We start from the raw sequence: 16902 nt of genomic DNA, 5'->3' as shown, positions 1-16902 counted from the left end.
GCAGAAGGGTGTAGAGTGGCCTGAGAGGGGCAGAAGAAGTTATTAGTTTTAGAGATTTATTGTGAATTTACAGTTGGATCTTTTGTTATCCTGGAAGGGATCTGAACTTTTAAGTGACCTGGCTAGAGAGCTAGGCCATGGAAAATGCAGACAGAGAGAGGCCATTGTGGGGCCAAGAAAGTGGACTGCCTGCAATGCTGCCTCTAGGCATGAAAGGGTGCACAGGAGGTAAGGGCACACTAGAACATGGCCCAACAGACAGTGCTTTCCAGAATGTTCTTGAAGCTCAGCATTGCTTCCTACACTTGTAAATATGCCAAGGCAACTCTCTCAAACTTACCAGTTAGTGGTGAGTAACTTCTTGGTCATTGAGCTCTGACTGCCAAGTGAATACCCAGGGACTGGTTCCCTTTCATCCCCTCACAGCTCATTTCACAAACACCACAATGAGCTGAACTCCACAAGGTCTCATAAGCCCTAATAATTCCAATAGAACAATGAGCAGATTTCCTTCCACAGTGCACTTTCTGCTGGTCAACAGACACACTTCACTAATTAAACTTATGAGGGTGTCCCACTTACAGCACTAACCCTTATGGGGTTACAGGCTATATGCCATGGAGTTTAGCATAGCTGCCACTGCAGTGAGACAGAAGTGTTTACCTCTCCCACTGTCCTGTAGAGTGAAGTTGGGGTTAGGGGGAAGGTTGCTTTCTGCTTATCCAATAGCCCCTTAGGATGATTTCTGTGGGGGAGGGTGCAGCACTCCCTCCTCATGCAAGCAGAGAAGAGAGCAACATGGGTGAGAGCATATTTTTAGACTAGTAATAGGTGCTTGAATTCCCCTTGCCCCATAGTGCTTTGCACTTATGGGACACTAATAGGAACATTCTTCAGTCTTTCAGCTCTCAAGGATTCTCACAGTTTCATTTATGTCCATCCTGTGATTTTGCACTTAAACATCTCGTGCCATCAAGATTTTCCTCCCAGTTTTGGCAAACTGCCTCCCTGTTCCTTAAAGTTTCCCATATGTGTGGCTTGATTTGTTATGACTGACACTTTTTATTCAACCTGTATGCCACGGAGCCATCAGTTCTGCATTTTAAAAAAGGGATGCGTCAAGACTTCAGTGCCTGCTACAGCAGGTCATACTTTACCCTAGGCCTTCTTAATCTCCTTCACCCATGTGTCTCCCATCCAGTACCCTTCCTTTGTATACTCTCTTTCAATAGTAAGGAAGTGACGGAAGTTTTCTAGAGTTAAATACCCACCCCTCTCTTTTGCTGCCACTTTGCTTAAATCCCCAAATTCCATAGCAGGGCACATTTTTCAATCTGAAGAAGTCAGAGATTCAAACTGTGTGTGTGAACCATGTTCATGAATCTTGCTTTTGTGAGAATCTCAGCTTTTATGCCCCAGCCTCCATTTCGACTCCCCCCTCCTTTCTTTTTGTTAGACTTGTTTGATTTCCTAAGAGTTTTCCTCAAAACAACCTCTACAATGCTATTTGGGGGGTTCCTTTTATCCTTTCCGGCTGTTTTATGAGACACCCTCCAGGAAAGCTATGAAATACGCCTCTTGCATCCTTCAGGCACTTTTTAATAAATAGGAAAAAAATGGCTTATTTTACATCTATTCACCATCTCTCAGGGACACTTAAAAGTGCTGCTTTAGGATTCATTATATGCTCCCTACTTCCTTTGTCTCTGGCCCTTGACACAGTCATGCTACATAATGGTTTTGTAACCCAGAAACAAACTGCATTCAGAATTCATCACAAGCTTACCAGGCTTAACAAGCTAAAGCACGTGAACCTTCAGGGGCTTGGGGTCTAATCCCAATCCCCCAGAGTTCAGCAAGAGCAGTACAAGGCTAAAAGACTATCTCCTTCTCAAGCAGTATACCCCAAAGCAGTCTGTCTCTGGAGGACAGCAAAGAGGAGGAAGACCATCAGGTAATTCTTTGTGCCTGCTGCACACTACTAAAACAAGATCATTTACCCATAAGTTCAAACAACCACTCCCTGAAACACAGGAGCTGAATATGAAGTCCAAGAAGAACCTGCTGTTGCTCACATGCTCCTCCTTTTGTTGTCAAATTCAGTGAAACTTAGTATTCAACTCACAGGTTGGGGTTGACTGAGAGTTAAGCATCCTAGCCCAACTTGTGTTACCAGATGAAAGGCTGGGAAATTTATCATTCTTCAGAAGATCAGAGCTCTAACTAGATATTTTAGTGCCTGGGGCAAGCAATCATATTTGCAATCTATGGGCAGGGGAGTGGGTGTGTGTGTTAAGCACGACATGTGCCTCCCAAGATTTCGGCCTTCCATTAAGTGCAGAGGTTTTAGGGCTCACAAGCATCATGGGGAAATTTAAAATAAGCATGAAAATTATGGGACAGAAATGATATTATGGAATAGAGAACATTGCATTATTGGAAGTTGACCCCTGGCTCCCAGTCACCACTGAGTGAGTCATTTCTGTCCCACTATGTATTGCCAAAACTACCCAGAACACAGTGAAATGAATAGTGGCAAGTTGCATGCTTGGATACCTATCAGGATACACCGCACTGTGCATTGACAGGAGCACTGCCGGTGAGTACACGCTGCGCCAATGCAAGGAGCCACGTATGCACGCACACAAGTAGTGTACTAACTGCAGCAGCTGTATGTCAACATAAATTGTGTTGGCAAAACTTTGAAGTTAGATATGGTGTCAGACTGAGCAGTTTTAATGACACTTTGTAGTAGGACTACTGTTCCCTTGGCCGTCTCACAAAAACAAGATGCCATTCTTTCAGGGAGCATTATTTCTACTGAACAAAACAAAATTATGCATCATGCTTGACCTGCCTGTAGCATTTTAATAGATAAAAATCTCTCTCACACACACACAATTTACAGAATTACAACCATTAGAGAGAGAAAAGACCTTTTAGCTTGTCTAGTCTGTTTTACCACCACCCATTTCTGAATCCAGGGCAGAATTGTACCCTGGAACATATTACTCTATTGTTTCTTCTGTCCAGTTTTTAATATCCCAGGCAATCAGGCTTTCACCATCTCCCCTTGGAGATGAATGCCACCGTCTGGTAGATCAAATACGTATCTATACCATACTAATACTATAGCACTGTCAGCTCCTACAACATCAAGAGACTCTGTTTCACACAAGGCAATTCTGCCCTTTGGTATTTAGACAGATAGGATAGGTGAGGCGTAATATCTTCTATTGGACCAACTTCTGTTTGTGAAAGACCTGAAGAAGAGCTCGGTGGAGCTTGAAAGCTTTACTCTTTTGCCAAAGAAGTTGGTCTAAAAGATATTACCTCAGCCACCTTGTGTCTCTCAGATCCTGCGACCAACATAGCTATACCACCACTGCAGAAAACTTTGGTATTTAGGTAGTTCAGTACAAAATGACACCACATATTGGACAAGCCACAAGTCCTCTCAGAATTACCCCTCTCTGCCCTTCCCCCAACCCCCACCTCACAGCCTGCTTCTGGGAAATTTAAGCAAGTGGTTGTAGTCAGGGTATTTTTCACTCTCAACCTTGTTATAACCACTCAAACATTAAACATCTTGCCAAGATATAATTAGGCCAGTGGGCAGATACAGCAGCTGGAGAAGTAAAATAAACCCACACATTGTCGACCTTTTCCTCATAGCTGACTCTATTATTCAAAGATTCAAAACAAGGACAAAGTAATTCCAAACACTTGGTAACCACCACCAGAGGCCTTCCCAGCTTTCAGCAAGAGAGGAGAGGAGGTCCACAGTGCACAACTTCCCCTTGGTTTTCATAGCTGCACAGGTTACCTACTCAATAGACAGGCAATCTGGGCTCTACTTGGAATCCCCTAACACACTAGAACTTAATGAGCACCTTTATACCTTAGCAAACCAGGCAACAGCAGATCATTTATGTATAAATTATTTCCCCCTCTCATTTCATATAGCCCTCCTATGCAGAATTTGATATTAGTGGTAACGTGTTGGGCTTGATCTTCAATCAAGGAATGATCTGGTAAGATATCTTTGCTCTCCCCCCACCCGCCCCAGACCCTTGGAATGGAAAAATCCTTAACAGCACTAAGAATTCAAGAGACTGGTAATGCAGCTAGATTTTCCAAACTGGATGGACTGATTTGCATGGGTTTTTGTTTGTTTTAAAGAAGTTTGACTTTTGTTCCTTGCTATTAAAAACAAAACAAAAAACCCAGCTCATTCTTCACCTTCACGTACAAATATTTGGCCGATTTTAAATGGAAATTAGTACTGCAGATCCTGACCTACTCCTTTTATAGGATTATTTTTGGATGATAAAATTGACCTTTCCCCCAGATTATAGATCTCTTAAGGATGACATGATAACCTATTTTGATTTTTCTGTTGGGGAGGGAGATCTGCATGCTTTGAGCATGTTACCAGGTGGTACAAGTTTGACCATTAACAGATGCATCAATTGGGTGGAGCTTGGGCTGGAATAAGGCAATCAGGGCCAGGGCACAACCCAACATGGGGACCCACACAGCCATCACCAAGCAGTGGCCCCCTTCTGCCTTCACAGTGTTGGGAGCAGTGGCAGGTGTCTCCTCAAAGCAGCAGCTGAGGAACCTTGTCTACTCTGGTGATAAATAGCTGGCTCTAGTGGTTACTACTGCCCCCTCTGCTGGAGGCAGTCTGCAGACTTAGGCAGATGTCTCTCTACCAGTTATACTCAGTGAACATTTTCATGGTTTTCTTTCCCAACCATGAAGGCTAGAAGCTTTGTTTTAAATGAAAGGTTAGATTCTGGGCTGGTCTACACTACGGGAGGAAATCGATCTAAGATACGCAACTTCAGCTACGTGAATAACATAGCTGAAGTCGAAGTATCTTAGATCGAATTACCTACCGTCCTCACAGCACGGGATCGACGTCCGCGGCTCCCCATGTTGACTCCGCTACCGCCGTTCAGGTTGGTGGAGTTCCGGAGTCGACAGGAGCTCATTCGGGGATCGATATATCGCGTCTAGATGAGACGCGATATATCGATCTCCGAGAAATTGATTGCTACCCGCCGATACGGCGGGTAGTGAAGACGTAGCCTCAGATGCACTCATGTCTCTACATATATGCCAGCGGAGGATGGATGCTCCTTTGGGAGTGGTCATTTTCTGCATGTGGTGGGTGGAAGGGAAATGAGAGCAGCATAAACTGACCTAGCCAGAATCATTTCCATGTGTACCTGTCACCTATGCTAATGTGTTTGCTGATCCTGAAGTAGAACCCTAGTCTAGGTAAATAGTGCTCTCTTTTTTGTGTTTTTTTTAGGATGGGATCCTTTTATGCACCTGGACTGGTTGGTATAAATGTGCTGCGCTTACTAACCTCCATGTATTTTCAGTGCTGGGCAGTTATGAGTAGCAATGTCCCTCATGAACGCGTGTTCAAAGCATCCAAATCCAATAATTTTTATATGGGACTCTTGCTATTGATCCTGTTCCTAAGCCTACTGCCAGTGGCCTACACCATAATGTCCCTCCCTCCTTCCTTTGACTGTGGACCATTCAGGTATGAAATAACGACAAGCCTGAATTCTTCTTCTGCTTTTATGCAAAAAATAGTGTAATAAGTAAGGCATGTTGCCTAACAAGGACTGTATAATATTTCTATTCTGGTCTAGTTACATTTTTTCTTTAGAACATGCACCAGTGCATCATGACCAATACTGAGTTGCAAACAAACAGTCATTTAGGGTGACAAACCTACTCCTAGATAGCAGAATTCACTGAGTCTCCTGCCATCTCCAAAACCAAAGTATCCCATAAAACCTCTGACACCTATTCCTGTCGTTCCTCCTGAAAAAGTGCAATGGGAACCAACAGAGGATTCTGGAGCATATCCATGGAGAATGGATGTCTGTGTCTGAATATGATGCCCTAGAATAAAAAGTCCCAGACACACATTTCAATGTTCTGCAAAGAAAGAGGAGCCCCAAATGCCATCTTTCAAGGGCTTCCCGATAGTCAATAGCTACCGCAACATGTGATCATTTTTGTATTTGGTGGAGGAATAACAGAAATCAGATTGTTCTGAGCTTCTCTGTTGCTACTTTATTAATGGTATTTCTCTCTGTGTTTCCAAACCAGCACCGCACAGAGTGTTCAAGGGACTGGATTAATATGCCCATGATCTTGGATTTGATTTAGTAACATTATTTCCTGGTGCACACTGAGCCTGACTCAGCAAGGAGCCAGATTAGAACAAATCGTTTCTTTAGTTGCACTGTCTTAGCTTCTTCAATTGCTAATGGAGAATGTCAGCAGAAATCTGTGGAGAGCTGGAGAATGAGAGGAAATACCAAGATTTTCTTCATTTATAGACCAGACTAGCAGGATTTAATTATCTTGCCCTTTAAAAGTACATCACAATATCCAGCCCTGTGTTCTCAATCCTGCCCTCACATACACAAACACCCACAAACAATGACTTGTTACCCTCTAATGATTGTTGAGTGTTTATGTTGGAATGAGTTAGAAATCTCCTCCCACGGCAGGGCTCTAGATCACAAAAGTTACCAGACTATCTGGAAACTTCTTGGCAGACTCAGGAGAGATGACTTTCCCCCTTTTTTCTCCACCCGCCTCCCTGAAGTGGACTCTCTATTTCCTAGGCTGATTTATGTGAGCGGAACAGTGCAGGAAACTTCATTACTCATGCTGTACCTGGTTTATAAAACAAAAGTACTTCAATCTCCACAGCCACTACCTTTCACAGACATGACAGTCACATGCAGGGCTGGCCCTTGGTGTTTTGCTGACCAAAGCAGAAAACATTTTTCATGCTCCATGAGCAGCCGAGTGGCGGGGTCCTCCCACTGAGTGGACACATGAAAGTAAAAAGTCCAATATCATCCACTACAGTACTTGCACACAGTCATGCACTACTCTCAAAGACAGAATCTGTACATAGACAGATGTGAGTGGTGTACCTGAACCACAGGAGATTTTCAAAGTCCATAAATCAATTCACAACAATTCCCAAGCATTGTCTGAAGCATTAAAGAATTATTTCAAACCTTGAAGCTTCTCTTTCAAAATCCACTTGTATCTTCCTTGCTCAACCCTCTCAGCACAGCTCCCACCATAATGTTGAGGATTTGGCTAGTAATGTACCATACTTGACTAATGCAGATGGGTGAAACTGGTTCAGCCTCTATGTCTCTGTTGACCCTTGTCATGAGGATGGACTGTGACTTCTTCCAAATTGGAGTCCAGAATAATTATTTTAGCTCTTAAATAACCAAGAATACAGTGAGTCTAAGGATTATGAGTAGGGCTAATATGACCCACAGAAATGGTCATGATTTGACTCCAGCACTGATTCACAGAATCATAAGTGTTGAATGCTATGAAGAAACCTCCTAGCTTATGTAACCCATCCCCTTTCCTGTGTATGATTATTTCATTTGCACACAGCAGATTCTCTAATGCTTTATTCAGTCTAGTTTAAAATTACTCCTTGAGTGGGCTTCCTATTAGTGATCATCACAGATTGCTAATTTCGATCTTACTTAGCTATTCTTGAAGTTGGCTCATTAGTTAAAGCATTGATTTGCATAAGCAGAGCTATCTCCACAACAAAAAGACCATCTTCAATGTGATATGAAAGTCACAAATCTCAGATTTTTTTTTTAAGTCTGTAGGATTTGTGTGGATTCAAGGGAAATAAATAAGTAGAGCTCATGAAGTAACTTGGAGAGGTAACATATACATATATATTAGTGCTTGAAGCAAGTTACCTTTGTAGAGGTCATTCACACAATCAATACCTCTAAAAACAGGTAATTAGAACTCAAGAAAGAGTGGCTAGACTGAAAGATATTTGTAAGGAAGTCACTTCAACAGTATTTTAATATCTGAAGTCTCAGTAGCAAACAACACGTTGACAGACAATGAAATAATTTTATTGTTCTTTATAAAAATCTTTTAAAGTTGTTTAACAAGGCAGTACTGTGGCCTTTCAGTAACCAGATACAATGTGTAATTGGTCGTTTTATCTTTCCAGTGGAAAGAAAAGAATGTATGATGTCATCCAAGAGACCATCAAGCAGGATTTTCCACTTTTTGTAGCCAAGATCTTCAGTTATGTGGCAAATCCGGGCCTGATTATACCTGCAGTTCTGCTTATGGTGTAAGTTAGATTTGCAATAATACAGGTTTGGAGAGAAGGGAGACTTGAGAGATCATGAGGTTTTAATGAGATACACAGCCTTTTCCCTCTAGATTGCAACTAGATAGCCTAGATCAGCAGTGATTAAAAGTCACAGCTGTGATTAGCACATGTAGCTTTAAGGACTGTTGTGATTATTTGTGGTTTCTACAATTTTAATGTCTGGAACATTCTGCATGGCAGAGTTCAAAAGATTTGCTGCTTGAAAGCAGCTGGAGTTGGCTGCAGTTGGCATTTAGGAATGAAGTAGCTTGGAACTAAGAACCCCTCTCACTGCTGTAACTTGACTATTTTTTTGTTGCTTTCTTGCTTGGGTGTTTTTCTGAGCCAATTAAAGTGTCAGATAAGCCAACTGTGCCTTTCAATTTATCAGATTTTCAGAAACATAACAGCTACCATCTGAAAGTTTTTCAGAAGCTAGTGTGAACAAGCATCTACATAGCTAAAACTACCACTGCTGTTGATTGTGTCATAATTAATGACTGCTAGTGGCCACAGCCTTGGTTTTATGTCTCATCCACTTCTTTCTCAGGAATAATTAGGTAGCTTTGAATCATTTATAGTCCCTGATTTCCTGCCTCCCTCCTTATAATCCATTAGCTGCTACCACCACCCCTGCTATTGTACATACAGTAAGATAGGTCCAAACTGGGGCCAGTCCCTTACATTGATCCTGCTCCAACGTATAACTAGATTAAAAAGAGAAAATGCAGCTGCCAGCATTTCACTTAGCTCTGAAAGATACTGCATCTCTTCCTCCTAAATGAAGCAGATAAGGCAACCTGCAATGCAGCCTTAATACAAAAAATAACCTCTGCAAACAGTGACGGGTGAATCATAAATTTATATTAGCTTGGTTTTAGTGGCAGGCAGCCACTCATAAAATGTGCTCTCTCTTTCTAAGAACTGAATTCATTTGTTTCTGGAAAAGGAGGGGGAATTGTGAAAGGAGAGGGGGTGGAGAGGGAACAATTTTAGATGACTCCTATTCATTTACACTGTCTCAATTGCCAGAGAGTACATTCTAGATATTACACTTTAAGTGAAATTGTTTTGTCTCTGTTTCCTCTCTACTTCTAGTTGCCTCATTTTTCTGGGAGAAGCTATTTTACATAAACAAAGTTTATGAATAGGTAACCAACCCTCACTTGGGCTAATAGTAGGATTTGAACTCAGGACCTACAGAGCTGAAAATCTGACCTTTACTGCTGGAGTTAAAGAACTTACCCCCTTATGGAAAACAGTAGCAGACTCAAACCTCTAATGTGGACCAGCCACTAGCCTGGGGGAGCAATCCACACACACCTAGTGCAAATTACTTATATTGTCACAAAAATCAACTGGGGGACAAATCACATGATGTGTAAGATGCAGCTTCTCAGAGAGCCTACTCCACCACCCTTTTTCATGGTATTGCCCTGCCTCTCCTCCCTCCATCAAGTCCCCTTAAGTGAAGATCAAAAGCTGTATGAGCAGCTCAGTCCTAAAATGCCGACCGTAATTTCACTCAGAGCCATAAGGTGCAGGGAGGAACTGGAGCAAATCCAGAATAACTGCAACAAATATATGAGAGAAGGAACATAGGCTGACAAAATGCCACAAGTAGCATGGGAATGCATTAATGCCCTGATGGGAAAAAAATTTAACCAAGTTCACATCTATTGATTCACTTATTAAATAAGTTGTGAAATGGGGAGAAGTTCCAAGATTTGAAGATGATTACCGCTATTAATGAAGGGATGCCACAGGACTGAAAAGGAAACTGGAATCTGCAGAAAGGAAAATTGATTTACTCAGAGTAACTCAAAGATCTGGAGAATAAGGGACAGAGAAAACAGAGAGCCAGTGGAGACCACAAGGGCTCTGAAAGAGCAGATTCCAGTGATCTTTTCCAAAAACATGGTTCCTTCAGGCAATTAAGTGCAGTCAGGTCAAAACCAGACATACATGGAGGGTCTTAGAACCAAAAGCAACAGATAAAAAAAAAAAGACCTAGGTTAATCATAAAATTCAGTTGTGTAGATATAAAACTATTATCTGCTTACAGATAACCAACAGATGTTTCCATGAGCATAAGGAAAAAATTCATTTCCCAAAATGCTGCATCACTAATATAGAGTAGATGGAGGTTTGTCTTAATTACATAGGAGAGAGCTCTGCAAACTTCAGTATGTTCTTTCCAGACAGACCTTTTATGTACACGTTATTCCCTCACCCACCCAGGAAGTATATAAAAAAAGGCTTCAAAATAAACTAGTCATCCTCGACAGACTTGCCCTGTCTAGCAGTGTTTGGATTCACTCTTTTTAAATCTACCCTACAAAAAGCCTTCTAACTTGGTTTCCAGCTCACTGAATCTGAGCCATAGCTATGCAGTCAAACTATGAACTGTCAGTAAGCTTTGCTGTTCCAATATTACTTGTTATATACTAGATTTTTTTTTTTTTAAAGCAGTAGCAGCAAATTGATGGTGCTTTTCCAGGAATGGTTTGGAGTCACTGAGCAGATGATGTTTGGATTTTAAAGGAATAAAATCATTCTACAAAAGCAGGAGGAGACATTTTTGACAACCAAAATATTACTGGCTGGCTGGCGGCAGCGGGGATGAGACAGTCCCAGACACTTAAGCATGTTTTTAAATATGTATCTCTCTGTGAGAGAAAGGCTGCCTGCCACTGCCAGTACATCTCCTCTGATTCCTTTGGCTTCTGATTCCCTCTAGCGTGGCTCCTACCTTTATTTTATTTTATCTTTGGGGGTGGGCTTGTCCTCTTTGTGAGAGAAAGAATCAAGCCCAAAGCCCATGACTGCACTCAAAACTGGCTCTAGTTTACATGGTTTCTCAACCTGTGCCTATTAGTAAGAGTTCGGTTGCAGGCTGTGGACTGGAGCAGTGCCTTGTAGAAGAGGCAAGACTCTTCAGTGGCTAGCCTCAACTTGGAAGAGCTTGGCTCAATTCCCTGCTTTGCCACAGACTTCGTGGGTGACCTTGGGCAAGTCACTTAGCCTTTGTGTGTCTCCATTCCCCATCTGTAAAATGGGGATAACAGCACTGCCCTAGCTCACAGGGATGTTGTGAGTCAAAATGTGTTAAAGACGGTGAGGTGCTCGGGTACGACAGTGAAAGAAGCCATACAAATATCCACAATAGACATCAGCACCCTGTTGTTCTCTATTACAGTGTGTAGGGGGGCTGCTGTGAAAGTAATGACTGCTCAAAACAGACCATGTTCATCCCTAGTGTGACTCTCTTGAACTTAGCAGAGCTACACCAGAGATTCCTTTGGCTCTTTAAATGTAGCCTTTGGGGGTTGGTCTTTATCATGAGATCATTGGGAAGATGATACTGAAGTTTTCACTGGCCCACCATCACTTTGCACAATAAGTTTGCAAACAGAGCTGCCAGCTTTTGGAACCCACGCAGTCTGCGACAGAGAGACTTCCTTTATTGCCTGGGGGAAGAGGCAATTTGTATAACAGTCTCCAGTTTAACTCCCATCTGAGTGCAGTGGCTGGGGAAAGGATGATGGAGCGAGTTGGGGGGAAACAGATTGAAGGTCATTTGTGGAAGGTAGAAGAGGGAGGAAGGGTTTTTGAGACTTAGGGTGTTGCCAGTGAGTTAGCCTTTGTGCCCCCCCAAATCCTGTTTGTAGCCAAGGATAACTTTAAAGGTTTTTAACTAGTGATACAGTATCTAGTAAGTGCCTCCTCCTCCCTCCCACCCAATCACAAAACACACAGCAGTGACTTGACCATGAGCATTCTACCAGTTCAGATACTGCAGCTGTTCCCTATTGGTCCTGCTGCTACTTGTGCTTTGCATCAGACCGCACCCCAGTTCTAACACAACTCTTATATTTTCCAAAATTGGCAAGCAACACGTCAAATGCAGCAAACCCAATGCAGCATTGCTTATTTGGGAGGTTCTTCATGTAATTCAGCTCCTTTGAAAAAAATCTTCAGTGTTTTTTTCATCTGAGCACATCCCTTGATGCATGCACATGCAGTAGCTGGAGTTCTCTGCTTACCTCCCTATCCTGTCAGTATAATATCTTCTTTTTATATTTGTAGCCTAGCCATCTACTATCTGAATGCTGTGGCTGAAGCATACCAGCATGCTAACACGGAACTGAAGAAGAAAATGCAAATGGTATGTATGTGATTTATCCAGTACGGATGTTTCTAAAATACCATGGCACTTGCCTTTTGACCTAGAGTATTATTTTTAAATAGCTTTTCATTTTAAACCATGTTATGGAACTGCACAATAAAAAAAAAAGTGAATTTTCTTTATTGTGCATTTCACTTTGGCAGTGTTCAGTAGCTCATTACAATACTGTTCAGTAACGCTTCCTAATAAGTGGATATTAACTCATGCTAAAATTACAATGAAATTTCCCCAGAACTGCATATTATTACCCACATAATAAACTCAATGCCCAAATAATTCAGTGTGATTAATGTTCGTACAGTGAATGCCAAAAGGAGGTCAAGATTCGCCAGCGTAGATAAAGTGCTACCAACGTAAAATGTAGGCTTTATAAAAATTACAAAGCAAACAGACTTGCTAACAAGAACAGTGACACCTAGGTCTGTTATATAGCACCTTTGACCTGTTGCTCTCCAAGCACTTTACAGAGGAGGTCAGTATCCTTAGCACCATGTTACAGAAAGGCAAACTGAAGTACAGAGCAGTGAAGAGACTTGCCCATGGTCACCCAGCGGGCCAGGAGCAGAGCTAGGAATAGAACCCAGGTCTCTTGAGATCCAGAATTAGAGTCTAGCCCTGCACGAGGCTGTATCTGCCATTTTACTGGTACAACACAGGCTCGTAGTCAGAAGAAGAATAAAAATTGATGCCACATAAAGTACATTCCATGAAATACCCCCAGGGATTGATGTAACATTAAGGGTGAGAGTATGAGCACTCAGGAATCAGCAGCCTCCAGAAATTAAGGCTAAATGTCAACTTCAACTCTGCCCAGGGCTTAATACAAGCTATGTGTGTCTATAATTTCTCAAATATGATATGGACCAAACCTTAGATACACTGTATGTGGCCTTTAGCAGCACGTGAGCTCCTTAAAGCTACACAAATCAACTCCATAGTGGGACAAGTGATCATGAATGAGTACAGAAGGGGCCATGAAAGAGAAGGCATTGCTACTCAGAGAGACAGAGACCTCATCAAATGTTGTCACTCTTCATACATAGGTAACTCCCCCTCAGGAAACGCATAACACCAAGCAACTATTTCACAAATCACGTCTCCAACTGCAAATGAAATCTAACAGTTTTAATTTGTGCAGCAACGTGACGAGGAGAAAAACAAGAGGAACAACAAAGCTACTACTAGTTCTGCAATGCAAGACTTAGACGACTTGCTGGTTCCAGGTGCAAAGAGTGAGAGTCAGCCCAAACCAACCGAAGGTAAAACATATTAGAGATATTTTTGTCACAGTTCAGAGCAACTGCATCTATATTTCCCTCAGTGGTCCAGCAAGAACACTCACTCTCAGGCTCCCCTGGCTTCTGCCGCTCTCAAGCGAGACATGCATCTCTCTCCCCTTGTGACCAGGTATTTCCAAGCTGAACGGTTCCCTGCCTGCACTGTGTTATTCCCAGTAAAAGACAGACTGCCTAAGCAGACCTGCTTGCTTTCTCTTCAGAGACTGATAGCGTAACTATCACACAGCTTTTTCTAAGCAAGGTAGAAGCATTGCAGAGGTAGGTGTGTTACAGAGAAAACATCAAAAACCACCTTACAAGAAATTGGGGCTGGCCCTCTGTTAGTTTAAACTCAGGCTATTGATTCAAAAGTCCTTCCTCAGTCTGTTGGGGCCTGAAGAATCTTTGAACTGTCCCCCTGTAACAAGTGATCAGCAGACAAAATGTCATGCCTGGGAGTAAAGCTGCAAAGGCTGAGATAGTTGGTGGGCAGGGCCGGCGCAACCCATTAGGTGACCTAGGCAGTCACCTAGGATGCTGACATTTGGAGGGCGGCGACCGCGGCGGCCAAACATCTGGCTGCCGCGGTCATCAGCGGTATTTCGGGGGCAGGACCTTCCGCCACCTGGGGCGCCAAAAAGGCTGTCGATGCTCCTGCTGGTGGGAGGCTGCAATCCCCTCCTCCCCAATAGTTCCTAGGAAATCCACTTCACACATATTGTCCCTAGCATTTCCCCAAGGTTTACATTAGTCAGTCTCATACAACCCTACAACGCCACATAAAAATGTAACTTTTAATACAATGGACTCCTAAAATACTTAAACTTAATTCAATGAGGTTTGTCCCGGATGTTGCTGGAAATTGCCAGCAGTCACAATTTTTACCTTGGAATGGCTGTGAACATAAAGAAATTCTGAATTCTGTCCTCAGACACATTAGTGCAAGGGGCTTGGATGAGCATAACTAAGGGCAGATTTTGTCTGACTAAGTTTCCCTGCAATACTGGGGGAAGAAAGAAGTATATTTTTAATGGGCATATCCTGTGCAACCTTAGGCTATGTCTACACTATGGACCTTACAGCAGCACAGCTGTGCCGCTGAAAGGTCTCCCATGTAGCCACTCTATGCCAGCGGGAGAGAACTCTCCTGTCAGCATAATTAAACCACCCCCTACAAGTGGTGGTAGCTATGTCAGCAGGAGAGGCTCTTACCAGCATAGCACTGTCCACACCAGCATTTTTGCCGGTGAAACTTATGTTGGCCAGGGTGTGTTTTTTCACACCCATGACCAACACAAGTTTTCCCGACAAAAGTAGTAGTGTAGAGAAAGCCTTAGGCAAGGTCTTGGAATCCCTCACCTTAGCCCAGGGCCTGGGGAGAACTGGAAAGGAATCCTTTCTACACAGCTTCCCAAAGGGAAATTATTATTGAGATGCTACTGATACAAGATGTTTCCACTGGGTGGCAGTTTGTTGACTCCACAGCAATCCCAGCTCGTCTCAGACTGGGGAGTAAAAGCAGAATTAGGAATCAAATCTGGATGGGTGAGAAATGTTTCTAAATGTGGGTTGTTGGCAAAAATAGTTACTTCTATGGAATAGAATCATTGAATGCAATATTACTTATTGAGGACTTAACACACAGATTGTGAGGCCAGAAGGGACCACTGTGACCATGTAGTCTGCCCTCCTGTATAACACAGACCATAGGAAGTCATTGAATTAGAGCATATCTCCATCATACTGCCTGGAGGTGTGCCAGCAGAGCAAGCTAAGCCTTCCTTAAGTCTATGCATACAGCTAGCTATTCCTACACATGCCATAACACAGCTCATTCTGGAGAAGTACAAATGAGTCTTAATACAGAGGTTGGGCCCCAAATCACAACGCTTTGATCTGAAGTTGCCCAATATTTCTGAGAGTTTGGATCGAGGGTTTTGATTCAGGCCCAATCTCTATTTATCGTGTCATGTGAAATTGCCTTGAGAATATTCGGGGGGGGAGGGAGTGGGGAGACAACAACAGTGAATTCTGGGCTAGGGAGTATCAAGAATTTGAAGTGGAAACATATTTTTTAAAACTGCTAAAAAGTTTGGCACGTGTAGGAATAGCTACACCAGCTATGCCAAGCTGAGTAACTCTTGATGAAACTGAATGGAGCGACAGTGCTTAAAGAAGGTTGATGCTATTGATCATTTTAATTTCAGCTGGTGGTTATAGTTAAACACATTAGCATCTCTTGGATCTTCCCCCCATCCGTCCTACTGAATTTGAAATTTCTCAATCAGTTTGTGATACATCCTTCCTTAGAGTAGGGATTGCGCCTTTATTTAGGTTAGGAAAGTACCTTGCACATTGTGGATTTTAATGAAAATATATAATAAAAAACAATATTACAAATGCATAATAAGCACAAAGGTAGAGGTGTATTATTTATGATGAAGTAAGGACACTGGAACTATTGCCTCTTATAACTGTCAAAATAAAACTGCAAAGGGAACTTAGGCAGACAGGCAGTAGGTACCTAAACTGGATCTTGGCCAGAATACAGGTGCTAACATCTGTACTTTTGGTTTCTCAGTGTAGACCTCTACAGGATCACAAGTGCATACAGATAGGTTTATTGTGTATAAATAGGGTGATGGCAGGAGCAACGATGGAGGGAGGTGAGGAAGGAGTGTTTGCTTTAAATGAAATAATTTTAATCACCTTGGCTTGTGTTTTTAATTTATTTTTTCCTGGTACAAGAGAACAAATCGGACTCTACCAGAAGAAACAGCCCTGCAGGGAAAGAAGGAAGTACGGCAAGAAACAGCAACCTCACCAGCTCTGGGCGAGGAGAAATGCTGGCACCACCGCCTTGCGTGACGATAACACGACCGCCGAGGCCTAGTTTAAGGGCATCTCACCATAGACAATCAAAACCCGGAGCTTACCAGCCGGGACCGTACCCTGGAATGGGCAGGGGGCAGCTGCATTAAAACATCTCATGTAGTTTTGTTTGGCTATAGGTGTATTGTTTATTACCATTATATCAGGCATTCAAACAATTCTTTGTTATTCAAACAATTCTAGTCTTAAGAAATTATTGCACACTGATCATTGAATGTTGGCCCTGTCTCCAAACAGCTTTATTTAATTAATCAGGTAGCACATATGAGGCAGTGACAGTATTGATAATTCTTGTGTGGATGGTACCTATCCCCAGGGCCAATATCACCTGCATTGTG

At 42.5% G+C, this 16902-nt stretch overlaps 1 protein-coding gene across 1 annotated transcript in view; it reads left to right on the top strand.

The window, feature by feature from the left end:
* Window positions 1-16653, top strand: part of LOC123364480 (transmembrane channel-like protein 2) — a 54552-nt gene extending 37899 nt beyond the window's left edge. The window contains 6 exon segments of the mRNA XM_045006660.1: window positions 3967-4034; window positions 5324-5563; window positions 8060-8185; window positions 12296-12374; window positions 13534-13654; window positions 16421-16653. Coding sequence (XP_044862595.1) covers window positions 3967-4034; window positions 5324-5563; window positions 8060-8185; window positions 12296-12374; window positions 13534-13654; window positions 16421-16653 — 867 coding nt within the window.
* Window positions 16654-16902: the final 249 nt, after the last annotated feature.

The sequence above is a fragment of the Mauremys mutica genome, chromosome 2, assembly GCF_020497125.1.
Source record: "Mauremys mutica isolate MM-2020 ecotype Southern chromosome 2, ASM2049712v1, whole genome shotgun sequence".
Taxonomy (NCBI): domain Eukaryota; kingdom Metazoa; phylum Chordata; order Testudines; family Geoemydidae; genus Mauremys; species Mauremys mutica.
The sequence above is the reverse complement of the archived record's forward strand: the minus strand, read 5'-3'. Positions and strand labels throughout refer to the sequence as shown.